We start from the raw sequence: 13739 nt of genomic DNA, 5'->3' as shown, positions 1-13739 counted from the left end.
GTTTGCTTGCAAGTATTTGTTGAAGCTTAATTAGGTTCTTTGGGGATAGAAACTTTGGCTGACCCTAGAAAAGGATTGCTTTAAATTAAATTAGTTAAAACTGTGCTTTATCATCAGCTCAATTGCAGAGAAGTTGTGATCTGATATCCTTTTAAGTTCATGCCTAAAAACAGGATGTTATGTATGCCTCTAATGAAGTGGGAAATAAGGGAAAATTAAGTTTCTTTGTAAAGATTTTCTCAATGAGGCTTTACTAATTTAGAATTACTTTCCAGAACATTAGAGAATCCCATTTAGATTGGAGGGGAATAGACATTCTAAGTTCAGATCCTGTGGAGCCATATTCGAACATGAAAGAATGTAAGGTAGAGAGAGTTCTGGGGAGGCATTGCCAAGAAACGAAGCTCGTAGGAAGTCATGACCCTCTAATTACCCTCTCTTAATCCACAGTCCTGCATCTACTTTACTGTACATGATGGTTCTTCATCATCATCTTACAATGATCATGTCCACGTATGAACTTAAGCATTGTGAAGACTCCATTTTGGGAGAATTTGTAGAAGATGTAATTGATCAAAGACATTCTTAAAACTGGAAATTCTTTAGTGCCACTCTTATCTACATACAGTAGGAATAGCTGGAACTATAGGTGTTTATGTTTCCTGGTAACCACTGTATTTTGTGTATCAGGGTTAATTAATAAATAAGGTGGAAGAAATGGGTAGTTGTAGTTTATGTTAAGTATTTTATTTTTAATTAATGTTTGTTTTAGAGACAGGGTCTTACTAGGTGGCCCAGGCTGGAGTGCAGTGGCTCAATCATGGTTCACTGCAGCCTTGAACTTCTGGAATCAAGCGATTCTGTTGCCTCAGCCTCCCAAGTAGGAATAGCTGGGACTACAGGCACATGACACCACTCCTGGCTAATTTTTAAATTTCTGTAGAGATGAGGCTGGGCGGGGGTGGGCAGGGGCCGAGGGTGGGTCTTGCTATGGTGCTCAGGCTGGGCTTGAACTCCTGGCCTCAATCAATCCTTCCATCTTGGCCTCCCAAAGTGCTGGGATTACGGTTGTAATCCTACTTACATGCCCAGCCTAATTTATTTTTAGGTATGTACATAGGCTTTGATGTCAGACAGACCTGGATTTACGTTCCAGGTTCTCCTCATTTCTAGTAGTGGATACACTTAACATTTCTAAGCCTCAGTTTCTTCATCCATAAAATGGTGCAAAATGGGGGTTAATAAAAGAGCAAAGATGTGAAGAGTAAATGAACTGAAATGATATGCAGGCCTTGATCCCTTAGCTAAAAACTTGGGGGCAAATATGTTTTAAAGTTCAGAATTATTTACAATTTAGAAAGTTAATATGGTACATGGGACATTACACAAAATTTCCAGCAGGCTCTGGGGCAGTACCATAAAAAAACACATTGATTTTTCTGCAGCAAACATGTAACTATTCATATGGTGTTTATAAATATTGTAAATAAAGACTATAAACAGCATGACATCAGTTCAGGCTGGGTTTGAAGCTAATTGAGTTTGTGTCAAATTTATAAAAAACCTGTAAGGACTACAGAGAGCATTACATTAGATCAAGCCAGGTCTTGAGGCCAAATGAGTTTGGGCCACTTAACAAAGATTTTTAAATTCTGAACTGTATGAGAAAACATATAATAGAGTCTAGTATATTGCAAGACCTTTAAAAATTATTAAAGCTTCTACTTAGACAGTACTTTATGGCACATACCGTACAACACCTGATGTTTACATCAATAAAAATTGTATGAGGGCCAGATGTGGTGGCTCATGCCTGTAATCTCAGCACTTTGGGAAGCCAAGGACGGAGGAACACTGAACCCAAGGGTTCAAGACCAGCCTGGGCAACATGCTCAGACCATATCTTTACAAAACAATTTTAAAAATTAGCCAGGCATAGTGGTGTGCACCTGTGGTCCCAGCTACTCAGGAGGCTGAAGCACGAGGATTGTTTGAGCCCAGGAGCTTGAGGCTGCAATGAGCTGTGTTCGTGCCACTGCACTCCAGCCTGGATGATAAAGCAAGACTGTCTCAACCAAAAAAGAAAGAAAGAAAAGAAAACAGTTATACGATGATGATATTGGTATTATTATCATTCCCATTTTATAGATGAGAGGTAGAAAAGGCGAATAGATGGGCAACATCTCACACCTATAATCCCAGTACTTTGGGAGGCCAAGGTAAGAGGATGGTTTGAGGCTGCAAGTTCGAGACCAACCTGGGCAAGACCTCATGTCTACAAAAAAATTTAAAAATTCAGCCAGGAGTGGTGATATGCACCTGTATTCCCAGCTACTCAGGAGGCTGAGGTTGGGGAATCACTTGAGCCCAGGAGTTCAACGGTGCAGTGAGCTGTGATTGTGCCACTGCACTTCAGCCTGGGCAACAGAGCAAGATCTCTAAAAGCAAATACAAAAACCAAAAGGCAAATAGAGTTAGTTCCTTGCTTACGGCCACACAACTAAGTGGGAGCAAGAGGTTTTGACCTCAGGCATCCTAGCTCTGAGGCTGTGCTCTTAACCTCTGTGTTATATTAACACTAAATGTTAGCTCTTGGCCTCTTTGGGAGATCAAAGATAAGTCTAGTTATTTCTGTATTACAGAGTAATAAAAGCATTGTCACACTGAGGTAGATCCTGCTCAGAATTGAACTCCTTTTAACTTCGGCACACTTACTTGTTTACATGTGGCCTTATTTCTCCAAGGAGCTGAAATGGCTTATTAAAATACATGCACTCTCTATGATTAAGTGAATAGTCAAGGAAATTAGGGCAAAGGGAAGATAAGCGATACTTAGGTGTGATATGATTTTTATTACTAGCCATATGTAATGTAGCCTGTGTTCAGTGTACATCAATAACAATTTTATTTTGTAGATCTTTGAGCTTTCATCCTCAAGTCATCTTTTTTTCAGTATGACTGAAAGGAAAAGTTTATTATCCAATGTACTTAAACAATTTTTTTTCTTTTTATAAATTATGAAAATTTTACATTTATATATTTAGGAATACAAGGGCAGATTTCTTTTCTTTTTTTCTTTCTTCTTTTTTTCCTTTCCTTTCTTTCTTAATACAAGGGCAGATTTCCTTCCTTCCTTCCCTCCCTCCTTCCCTCCCTCCTTCCCTTTTCTTTCTTTCTCTTTCTCTCTCTCTCTCTCTCTCTCTCTCTCCCTTTCTTTCTTTCTACAGGGGCAGATTTCCTTCCTGCCTTCCTTCCTTCCTTCGTAGCTGGGATTACAGGTGTGCACTAGCACACTCAGCTAATTTTTATATTTTTAGTGAAGACAGGGTTTCCACATGTTGGCCAGGCTGGATTTGAACTCCTGACCTCAGGTGATCCACCCACCTGAGCCTCCCAAAGTGCTGGGATTATAGGTGTGAACCACCACGCCCAGCCAAGAGCAGGTTTCTTACATGCATATATTGTGCAGTGATGAAGTCTGGGCTTTTAGTGTACCTGATACCCGATGAGTGAACATTGTACCCAATAGCTAACTTTTCAACCCTCACCCTCATCCAATGTCTTCTATCCAAGCTTATGTCTTCATCATTGAATTGTTTCATAGGTTTATTTCAAAAACAAGCTGAAATTGGCACTCATTGGCCAGAGCCTCTTTGGACAAGAAGTCTATAGCCACCTCCGCAAAGAGGGCCACCGAGTAGTAGGGGTGTTCACAGTTCCAGACAAGGATGGAAAAGCTGACCCTCTGGGTGAGTACATCTTGGGATGACTGGGTCAAGAATTCTCAGGTCTGGGCTGGCCATCAGCTGGTGTGGCAACTCTGCATACACAATACATGCTCCTTCTACTTGTTGTTTTACCCTTACCAATGCTGGGCTTTCATCTCATGGTCCAGGGCAGCTGCCTCAGCCCATACTATCACGTCTGCATTCCAGCAAGCAGGAAGGAAAAGAGTGGGAAGCGGGGGGAAAGCTTTTTATTAAAGGTGTAACCCAGAGTTGCACGTATTCCTCCCACTTGTATCCCATTGGCAAGAACTTAGTCACAGGCAAAATCCATTTGAGGAGTGGCTGAGAAATATAGATTTGATTTGGGGTGGTTATGTGTTCAGCTAAACTAGGGAAATTCATTGCCAAAGGCTGAAGCGGGATAAGTAGCGTCTCTGCAATATACATGAACTTCAGAAACATTGCAAGCATATAACTTTTAGACCTTTCAGAATGAATCCTGGGAAATTGACTCTTCCCTGGTGCCTGGTCCCAGGGTCAGGACTCCCTTTCCTTTGGTCATGGCCATTGGGCTCATGGCATAACTCAGAAATAGAAAAACTACCAACCTCACTTATAGAGTCACCTATAGAAAGTGATACAGCATGTGGTTAACAGCATAGGTTCTGGAATCAAGGAACGAATTCTGACTCTGCTATTTACCAGCTGTGTGACCTTGGGCAAGTTGTTAATCTTACTAAGCCTCAGTTCAATGGTAGCTGCCTCTTGTGGCTGCTATGAGGATTAAATTAGATTACTGTACACAAAGTGCTCAAGCTATGCCTGGCTCATAATAAGGAAGCATTGATGACAGTAGCTGACTGTTCCTGTGAGAATAGTCAACTAGGACAGCCAAAAACTGAAACGGAAGCCCAACACTTGGATGTCTCAGCCCGTCCCAGTGGAGTACATTTTTTACAATGAAGATTTCTAAGTTTCCTCCACCCGTTTTTCTTTGCCATATGATCTTTCACAATATTCTCCCATGATCACATTTTTTAATCACCATTTATCCATTTTCCTGTCATCTGATATGTGAGTTAAGTTTTTTGAACATCTTATGAACATTCACGTTTCGTGAACATTATTGTGCTGAATCCTGATGTTTGGGGTCCTTCAGGACTTCCTGCCAGCATTTAGGTTTTACGGTGGAGGCATCATCTCACCCTGAGTCAATGAATTTTGTTGTTCAGATCTAGGAGAAAGGAAAGTGACACAAAAATGCAGATGAAAAGCTTCAGTTAAAGACTTCTGGAAATTGCCTAAAATTAACATATATGCTATTATATATTAAATACATATATATATACTATTACATTATAAAAGTAATATATATTACTATATTATAAAACATATAATATAATATACACTATCATTTCTGTAATATATACCATTATGTATTAATAATAGTATATATATATATAAGGAAGCATTGATGACAGTATATATATATATATATATATACTGAAAAAAATTTTTAGAGACAGGGTCTTACTTCATTGCCCAGGCTGGAGTGCAATGGCGTGATCATGGCTTACTGCAACCTGGAACTCCTGGGCTCAAGAGATCCTCCTAAGTAGCTAGGACTATAGGTATGTGCCACCACACACAGCTAAATTAAAAATAAATTTTTTTTGGTAGAGACAGGGGTCTCATTATGTTGTCCAGGCTGGTCTTGAACTCCTGGGTTCAAGCAATCCTCCTCCCGTGGCTCTCAAAGTGCTGGGATTACAGATGTGAGCCCCTGTGCCTGACTGGTTTTTAAAATATATACTACTTATATATAAAACTGTATACTTAAAGACATATATATATATATGTATACAGATACTTAAGGTATAAGGCACATAGTAAAAATGACATTTCATTATGGAATAAATAGGCTTGTGCTGTTTGCACTTTGGTGGACCGTTCCATTTTCATATGGGATTAGGATAGAGCTATTTGTGTGGGAGAGGACAGCACTCTTCTCAGGAAGGAGACCTTGGTCTGTTCAGGGCAAAACCCATAGTGGGAGCTGAGCATGTACTCTACATTCTTGGCCTCTCACCTTCCTTAACTTATTTGTTTGGTGAATTTGGGAGAAGGCAGTAGAAAAGTTCAGCTCAGCACTTGTGCTCTTCATCTTTCAGGATCGACCTGGTTGGCAGGGAGAATGTGTACTGGTCTACAGTTTATTCTGCACAAGGAGGGGAGAGATTCTTGGCTTTCTAATTGTGCCAGGGGTGGATATGTTAAATTGGTGGGTAAAGTATTGGCATTTGGCTCCAAATCTAAAGCTATGTTCTTAAAAGGTTGTATCAGCAATAAAGGTACCATTTCAATCTAAAAAAGAAAAAGCTTTCACCAAAATCTTAAAATATCATCTAGCCAAAAACTTTTCAGTTATAATTTATTATGCCTTAAGTATATAGATAAATATCACCTTGGTGTGATATAATTGCAACAGGTGAAGTTCTAGTCACAATCTAAATCGTTCTTCATAATGTTTTATTTGTAAATATTTCATGAAACTATAAAATTACAATATGTGAATTCATAGCAATATAAAATTATGGCTAACTTGTAAAAGAAAATCTTCTTTTTTATGCTCAGCTTTGGTTGCAGAGAAAGATGGAACCCCTGTGTTCAAGTTCCCTAAATGGAGAGTCAAGGGCAAGACCATCAAAGAGGTGGCGGAGGCCTACAGATCTGTGGGTGCAGAGCTGAATGTGCTCCCTTTCTGCACTCAGTTCATCCCCATGGATATAATTGATAGTCCAAAGCATGGCTCTATCATCTATCACCCATCCATCCTGCCCAGGCACAGAGGAGCCTCTGCTATCAACTGGTGAGCTTTTCTTTTTTTACTTTTTTTTTTTTGAGATGAGGTCTTGCTATGTTGTCCAGTCTACGTTCAAACTCCTGACCTCAAATGATCCTCCTGCAACGTAGCTGAGATTTCAAGAGTGTGTCAGAACACCCAGTGAGACTTTTTTAATTACGAGAGGATGAGTCTATTTCCATTGCCTACCTGTTTTTTACCTAGGCAATCAAGAAATAGGCATGCTTGAACAACTGTGAGGTCCTGATTGGTTACTACTATTGCATGAACTCCCCTGAGATCTAGACATACGGCGTGAAGCAGGACAGTATTTCCCAAGAATAGCCTATGGAGTACTAGCTCCATTCATTGACTGTTACTAGGTATTAAGCAAACAAAGGTTTTATGATCAGTAAGTTTAGTTTGTGCTGGATTTTTAATTGCTGGATTCATTTGAGCTATTAATATGGGCTTTAATGTCAGTATCAAAATCCCCTAGAGGAAATCTGAATATGCAATGTTCCCAAACTTATTTGACCACAGAAATTGTTTTTTTGCATAGAGCATCTCAAGTACATTTCAGGAAATACTGATTCTTGAAATGATCATCAAGTAATTACTTGCAATGATGAAATGATCATCTTCATTGTCTATCATCCCCATTCAACTCCAGGCTTCTTGAGGACTTTGCCTAACATTTGTATTGCAATTTTCCAGTGTCAAGAACAGTGGCTGGTAAATTGTGGGTACCTAACACCAAAGGGACACAATGCTGTGGGTTAAGGTGGGCCTTCCGACCCTTTCTGCCTTCTCTCCTTCACCTGCCTGTCTTTCTAATATTCCTCTGTGTCAAGTTGTTGGAATAAGCCGGAAGCCTACACTTGGTTTAAATGTGATGAAAAATATTAATTGTATTTTAATTTTGATTACATGACTTGACTTCTTTTTGGCTCTTATACATAGTACACTATTATTTAGTAAATATCTTTGCACTTAAACTTGTATTTTTTCTCACTTTACACTGTTCCCACATGCAGCATCATTGGATCAAAGCATATCAATATTTTCAGAATCTTGATAACAAAGCCAGTTAATTTCTTAGTATTTCTGAAGAGTTAGTGATTGATTGATTGATTTAGGTCTTGATTTGTAGCTCAGAAGCAGAATTTATTTACCTCATGGGCATGGCTGACTTACCATCATACTCTCTCTGTATTAGCTTACTCTCTGATATGCTTTTAGATGTATTTATTCACAGATATAGCTTACTGTTTGTGTTATAAGCTTCTGGGGGGCCAGCATTTTTCTCATAGGCTGAGGTTCATAGTGCACAAAATACAAATAGTTGAATTAATCAGCCATCTTATACTATAATTTATGTAGACAATCTAGAGCTAATTCTAGTCCTAAATAAGTCTTACACCTGAATTAATTAGCACAACTTGAATTAATAATCAGTTCTGTTCTTCACATTCCACAGAGTATCCTATTTTATCTTCTGTTCTTATTCTGGCTAATACAGGGTCAAGTTCAATGTAGGAATTGAACCCAAGTGGGAAAATTACTTGATCCTGAAGTAGAAAGTCAGTGAGTGGTGGTAACGATAGACTCTAATGCCTTTTTGAATTCACTGCAAGTCATTACTATACATTAACAAGAAAGACTGAAGATATGAGGATGTATTATATAAAATAGCAGTACCGGTAGGCAGTGTTTTTTATGAGCTGCATCTCCCAGTTCTACTGTTAGCTTCTCATGGCAGTTTCATTCATTGTCTACTTTTCCATTATAACTACCTTACACTTTAATATCACTAATTCATCACTTTATGATATAGTCAAGCAACGTTTTAAATTAAAATTCTTCTTTTCACAGGACTCTAATTATGGGAGATAAGAAAGCTGGGTTTTCTGTTTTCTGGGCTGATGATGGCTTGGATACAGGACCCATCCTTCTTCAGAGATCATGTGATGTTGAACCCAATGATACAGTGGATACACTTTATAATAGGTTTCTTTTTCCTGAAGGAATCAAGGCCATGGTTAGTATATTTTGCCATCCAGAATTTAGTAAACCTTTAAATATTTTTGAAAGTATTTTTTCTTTTATTAAGAAATTACCATATGAATTTTCACTAAAAATATAAAATTTAAAAACAAGGCCAAGCATGGGGGGGGTCACGCTTATAATCTCAGCACTTAGGGAGGCCAAGGCTGGTAAATCATGGGGTCAGAAGTTCAAGACCAGCCTGGCCAACATGGTGAAACCCCGTCTCTACTAAAAATACAAAAAATTAGCTGGGCATAGTGGCGGGCACCTGTAATCCCAGCTACTCGGGAGGCTGAGGCAGGAGAATTGCTTGAATCCGGGAGGCGGAGGTTGTGGTGAGCCAAGATCGTGCCACTGCACTCCAGCCTGGGCGACAGAGCAAGACTTCATCTCCAAAAACAAACAAAACAAAATTAGGTTTTCTTTTTTTTAACTAACGGGATGGTACATTTAGGATTGAAATCTGAACTTTTCAATTTCTTAGTCTAAGAAACTGACTTGTTCTTCTGACAGCAGTGATCCAATGGATACAGTAGCATTTAAATGGCTCCATTTCTTTTGCCGAATACTTGAATCCTCAACTGGCCTACAATGACTAATTGTAAACAAGTATACAGAATCTGAAGACATTTTGCTATGTAATTTGTTATGGAAATGTAAAAGTACTTCAAATTAGGCTCTGTAACAGGGTGAAATTTGGTGTCACTGTATTTATTCAGAGGTGCTCTGGGGCAAAAAAATCCCAAAACATGTAAACCATCAAATAAAAATATTGAAATATTAGCCTGTAAATATATTGAAAGCCTCAGCTGATAATTTTGATGTCATTTAATTTTTTTCAGAGCTAGTATGAGAGAATACGGTAGTAGCCGCTGATTTAGGAGGGAGGAGAGCAGTGCTTTGCTTGCATCATTTAATGATTAAGAAAGTAGGGCTTTGAGGTCAGAACGAACCAAGCTCAAATTTCCATTCTACGTCTTCTTTGGTGTAAGACAACAGGCAAGTCACTTAGCCTCTTTAGCTTTGGTTTCTTCATGTATATAGTGTGGATAATACCACCTGACTTGTAGGGCAGTTGTGAAAATTAAATGACATTATTTGGGTAAAGCATCTGGCCCATGGTAGCTACTCATAAAATTATCACTACAATCAATATAGTGTTATGTGTGTTCAGTGACATTTGCTGAAGCTGAAATTCCAGACCTAGTTATAGCCTAGATGGAGGTGGGTGGACTGAGCTGTGAACTTGGCTCTGTTCTACTGCTCCCTCCATGTGTTTTTGGGAGGTTTGGTCAACAGCTGTGAGTCCTTAGAGAGAAATCTGAGAACTTGAGCTCGCATAGGCCTCTCAGTGAAAATAGGAGGCTGTCGACTCAAGGCAAACATAAATAGGACAGAGAAGAAAATGCATGACACTTCCCAAAGGCAATCAAACTCATAGATAGATTTTAACTTTTTTTATTCCAGGTCTCCTAAACTAGAAAGCAAGTTGAATTTATTAAATACAATAAGGTGTCATTTTTTGGAATCATCATGATGAGTAAAATAACCCACAAAGACTTATAATTGTATTCCTAACATTTCCAGTGAATCACCCAGAGAAGTGGCAGTTTGTTTAAACAAAGGAGCCATTTTTAAGAGGGCAGACTTCAATTGGCAATAGATAGACCAAAACCTGTTTCTGACACCTACAAGCTCGCCCTGTGATCTCGAGCCAATTGCTTAGCTCTTTTTCTAAGCCAGTTTCCTCATGTGTGAAACAGGAATAACAATATCCACCTTGCAGGATTTGTGTTCTATTTACAAAGGATATTTTACGTAAAGTAGCTACCAGACTGCTTATCAGGATGGACCTGAAGAAATGGTAGTTATCATCATACTCCGACTCTCTGAACAGCTTTATAGGTAGTAATTCTGTTATGCAGAAATTTTAGTCAAATATACCATGCCATTGTTGATCACTGGGCTGTAACACAGGTGACGTCTTTGGCCTTAGGTAGAAGCTGTCCAACGCATAGCCGATGGAAAAGCTCCTCGTATTCCCCAGCCAGAAGAAGGGGCAACATATGAAGGTATCCAGAAAAAGGAGAATGCTGAGGTATTTATAATAACTCAATGACACATCTCAGAGTTCACGGCCCTCTACCTTCCAGTAGTTTCCCACACACTACGATCTTGCCAAAAGGTAGATCTGCAAGCCAGCCTGCCCTAGCCCTACCTGTTACAGTAGACAGGTAGCCAGACAGAAGCAGGAGAGGGGAGTCCCCTAAAGAAAAAAAAAAACCTGGGAAGACTCACGTCTGAGAGACTACCCTAAATTTGCATATTAACAGTATCCCTAATGCTGGAGTGGGTGGGCACTTACTCAAATGTGCACAAAAAGGAGAGGCGATACTATGCAAATGAACAAACAAGCAAACAAAAAATGCCCAGAAACCCCTCTTAAGACTGACTGCTCAATAATCCTTCACTTCAGTAAAATGTCAAAATATTGCTAGCTACATGCTAATGAAAAGAGCAAAGGGGATATTCCTTAAACAAAACCTGGCATGTTGGGCACACTGGGCGCGGTGGCTCATGCCTGTAATCCCAGCTTTTTGGGAGGCTGAGGACGGAGGATCACTTGAGGCCAGGAGTTCAAGACCAGCCTGGCCAAGACAGTGAGACCCCTGCCTCAAAAAACAAAAAACAAAAACCTGGAGCCGTAAGTACAGCTTAGGGCAGAGAAAGAAATTCCAAAAAAATACGCAGCTGCAATAGGTATAGATTTGGCCACCATACAACCTTCCTGTGGTGATGATAGTAAACAAGCAACCATCAGGTAATATTCACACCCAACACCAACCCACACATACACACCAGCTAATAACACGGAGGGGCCCGTAACCTGAGACAAAATCTAGGTGCAGACAAAGCAGAGAACTAAGACCACAAACAAACTAGAAAAAAAAAAAAGAGGCAGAGACTTAACAGAGGTGGGGACTTAAAAAACAAAAATCCAACCCAATAAAAACCCAACATAAAACTCTCCAACAGCTATTGGCCCACTTCCCTCAACAGCCCACTCTACTTCATCTTTACAGAGCATACTGTCCCTTTAAATAACCCTCTGCTTTCTATCATCCTTCAATAAAGTCTCTTTTGCTAAATCAGCCACCTGACTAAATACTTTCTCCAAATAAAACTAGGAGGTAAAAATTCCTTTACTTCACAATAACATACCCATTTCTCCCTCTGATGGTAAGAAGCATTTTTTATTGCCATTGAGGTTCACAGTCTAGGAAGCTCAGCCTGCGTTTTGTGCCCTCCTAGATTTCTTGGAACTGGTCTGCTGAAGTTTTACATAATTGGATTCGAGGTCATGATAAAGTCCCTGGAGCCTGGACAGAGATAAATGGACAGGTATGTTCTAGGGACCACCTCCCCTCAACCTCCAACCCCAATTATAACCTTTGTAGGAGGTAAATTACAGATAAATCTGGGCTTCCCATGGTTCTTCCTTGGTCACGAGGCTTGTCTGTGATTCACTCTCCTCTTTACTCAGCATGTATTGAGCATTTATTGTGCAGCAGACCTTAAATCCAGCCCTTGATCTCAAGAAGCCTGCAGTTTTATGGGGAGTGCAGAGAAATAAACACTCTCAGTGCAGTAAGATAAATGCTATCATGAAGGCTGACACTCAGGCATATTAGGAAAGCCTTCCTAGAAAAGCTCATTGCGCCGGGCACGGTGGCTCAAGCCTGTAATCCCAGCACTTTGGGAGGCCGAGGTGGGTGGATCACGAGGTCAAGAGATCAAGACCATCCTGGTCAACAAGGTGGAACCCCGGCTCTACTAAAAATACAAAAAATTAGCTGGGCATGGTGGCACGTGCCTGTAATCCCAGCTACTCAGGAGGCTGAGGCAGGAGAATTGCCTGAACCCAGGAGGCGGAGGTTTCGGTGAACCGAGATCGCGGCATTGCACTCCAGCCTGGGTAACAACAGCGAAACTCCGTCTCAAAAAAAAGAAAAACTCACTGCAGCCAGGCACGGTGGCTCATGCCTGTAATCCCAGCACTTTGGGAGGCTGAGGTGGACGGATCACCTGAAGTCAGGAGTTCAAGACCAGCCTGACTAATATGGTGAAACCCTGTCTCTACTAAAATTACAAAAATTAGCTGGGCGTGGTGTTATGCACCTGTAGTCCCAGCTACTATGGAGGCTGAGGCAGGGGAATAGCTTGACCCGGGAGGTGGAGGTTGCAGTGAGCTGAGATCGCGCTACTGCACTCCAGCCTGGGCAACAGAGCGAGACTCCGTCTCAAAAACAAAAAAAAAGAAAGAAAAGGTCACTGCTTTGCTTGAACTTCAAGAAGAGTTAACCAGGTTGAGAGTAAGACAAATAGGTGAAGCCCCAGAGATGAGAGACTCCAGCACCTACTCAAGGACTTGCAGAAGGAGTTCAGTGAAGCCAGGGTCTGGACTGTGAGGACAGCATGGGGACAGCTGAGGCCAGAGAGGTGAGCAGGGGCCTAATGGGTCTTCTATCCATGGGTAATTGACTCAGCCCAGGCTGTCAGGTTTCACCTCTTCCAAGGAGGCTTCCTGATCTCACATGTCCAGCCTGGCAGGGTCGGATGTCCCGTCTCTGGGTTCCAGCAACACTCTATATCTACCTCTGGTATGGCATATCATATATTGTGAGGGTCTCTTTATCCATCCCCCACAACACTAGACTGTGAGCTCCTTAGGAGCAAGGGGTTCATGTGATTGTCTTGATAATCTCAGCAGTTAAACAGGATTCTGGGTACATACTAAATGCCAATAAAAATTCATGGGATCAATGGGGGAGCAAGGGAGGGAGTTTAGTTTAATGGTTAAGAGTGCAGGATCTGGGCCAGGCACAGTGGCTCATGCCTGTAATCCCAGCACTTTGGGAGGCTGAGGCGGGTGGATCACAATGTCAGGAGTTTGAGATCAGCCTGGCCAACATGGTGAAACCCCGTCTCTACTAAAATTACATAAATTAGCCAGGTGTGGTGGCGGGCGCATGTAATCCCAGCTACTTGGGAGGCTGAGACAGGAGAATCACTTGAACCCAGGACGTGGAAGTTGCAGTGAGCCGAGATCGTGCCACCGC

General features: G+C 40.8%; 1 protein-coding gene across 2 annotated transcripts in view; it reads left to right on the top strand.

Annotated features, from left to right (window-relative positions):
• Positions 1-13739, top strand: part of ALDH1L2 (aldehyde dehydrogenase 1 family member L2) — a 63494-nt gene that overhangs the window by 8883 nt on the left and 40872 nt on the right. For both annotated transcript variants that reach the window (XM_035257453.3, XM_078337165.1), the window contains 5 exons: positions 3605-3749; positions 6363-6597; positions 8446-8611; positions 10616-10717; positions 11932-12021. In XM_035257453.3, the coding sequence (XP_035113344.2) occupies positions 3605-3749; positions 6363-6597; positions 8446-8611; positions 10616-10717; positions 11932-12021 (738 nt within the window). The remainder of the gene's footprint in view (positions 1-3604; positions 3750-6362; positions 6598-8445; positions 8612-10615; positions 10718-11931; positions 12022-13739) is intronic.

The sequence above is a fragment of the Callithrix jacchus genome, chromosome 9 (genome assembly GCF_049354715.1).
Source record: "Callithrix jacchus isolate 240 chromosome 9, calJac240_pri, whole genome shotgun sequence".
Classification (NCBI taxonomy): domain Eukaryota; kingdom Metazoa; phylum Chordata; class Mammalia; order Primates; family Cebidae; genus Callithrix; species Callithrix jacchus.
This window is presented reverse-complemented; position numbering and strand designations above follow the sequence as displayed.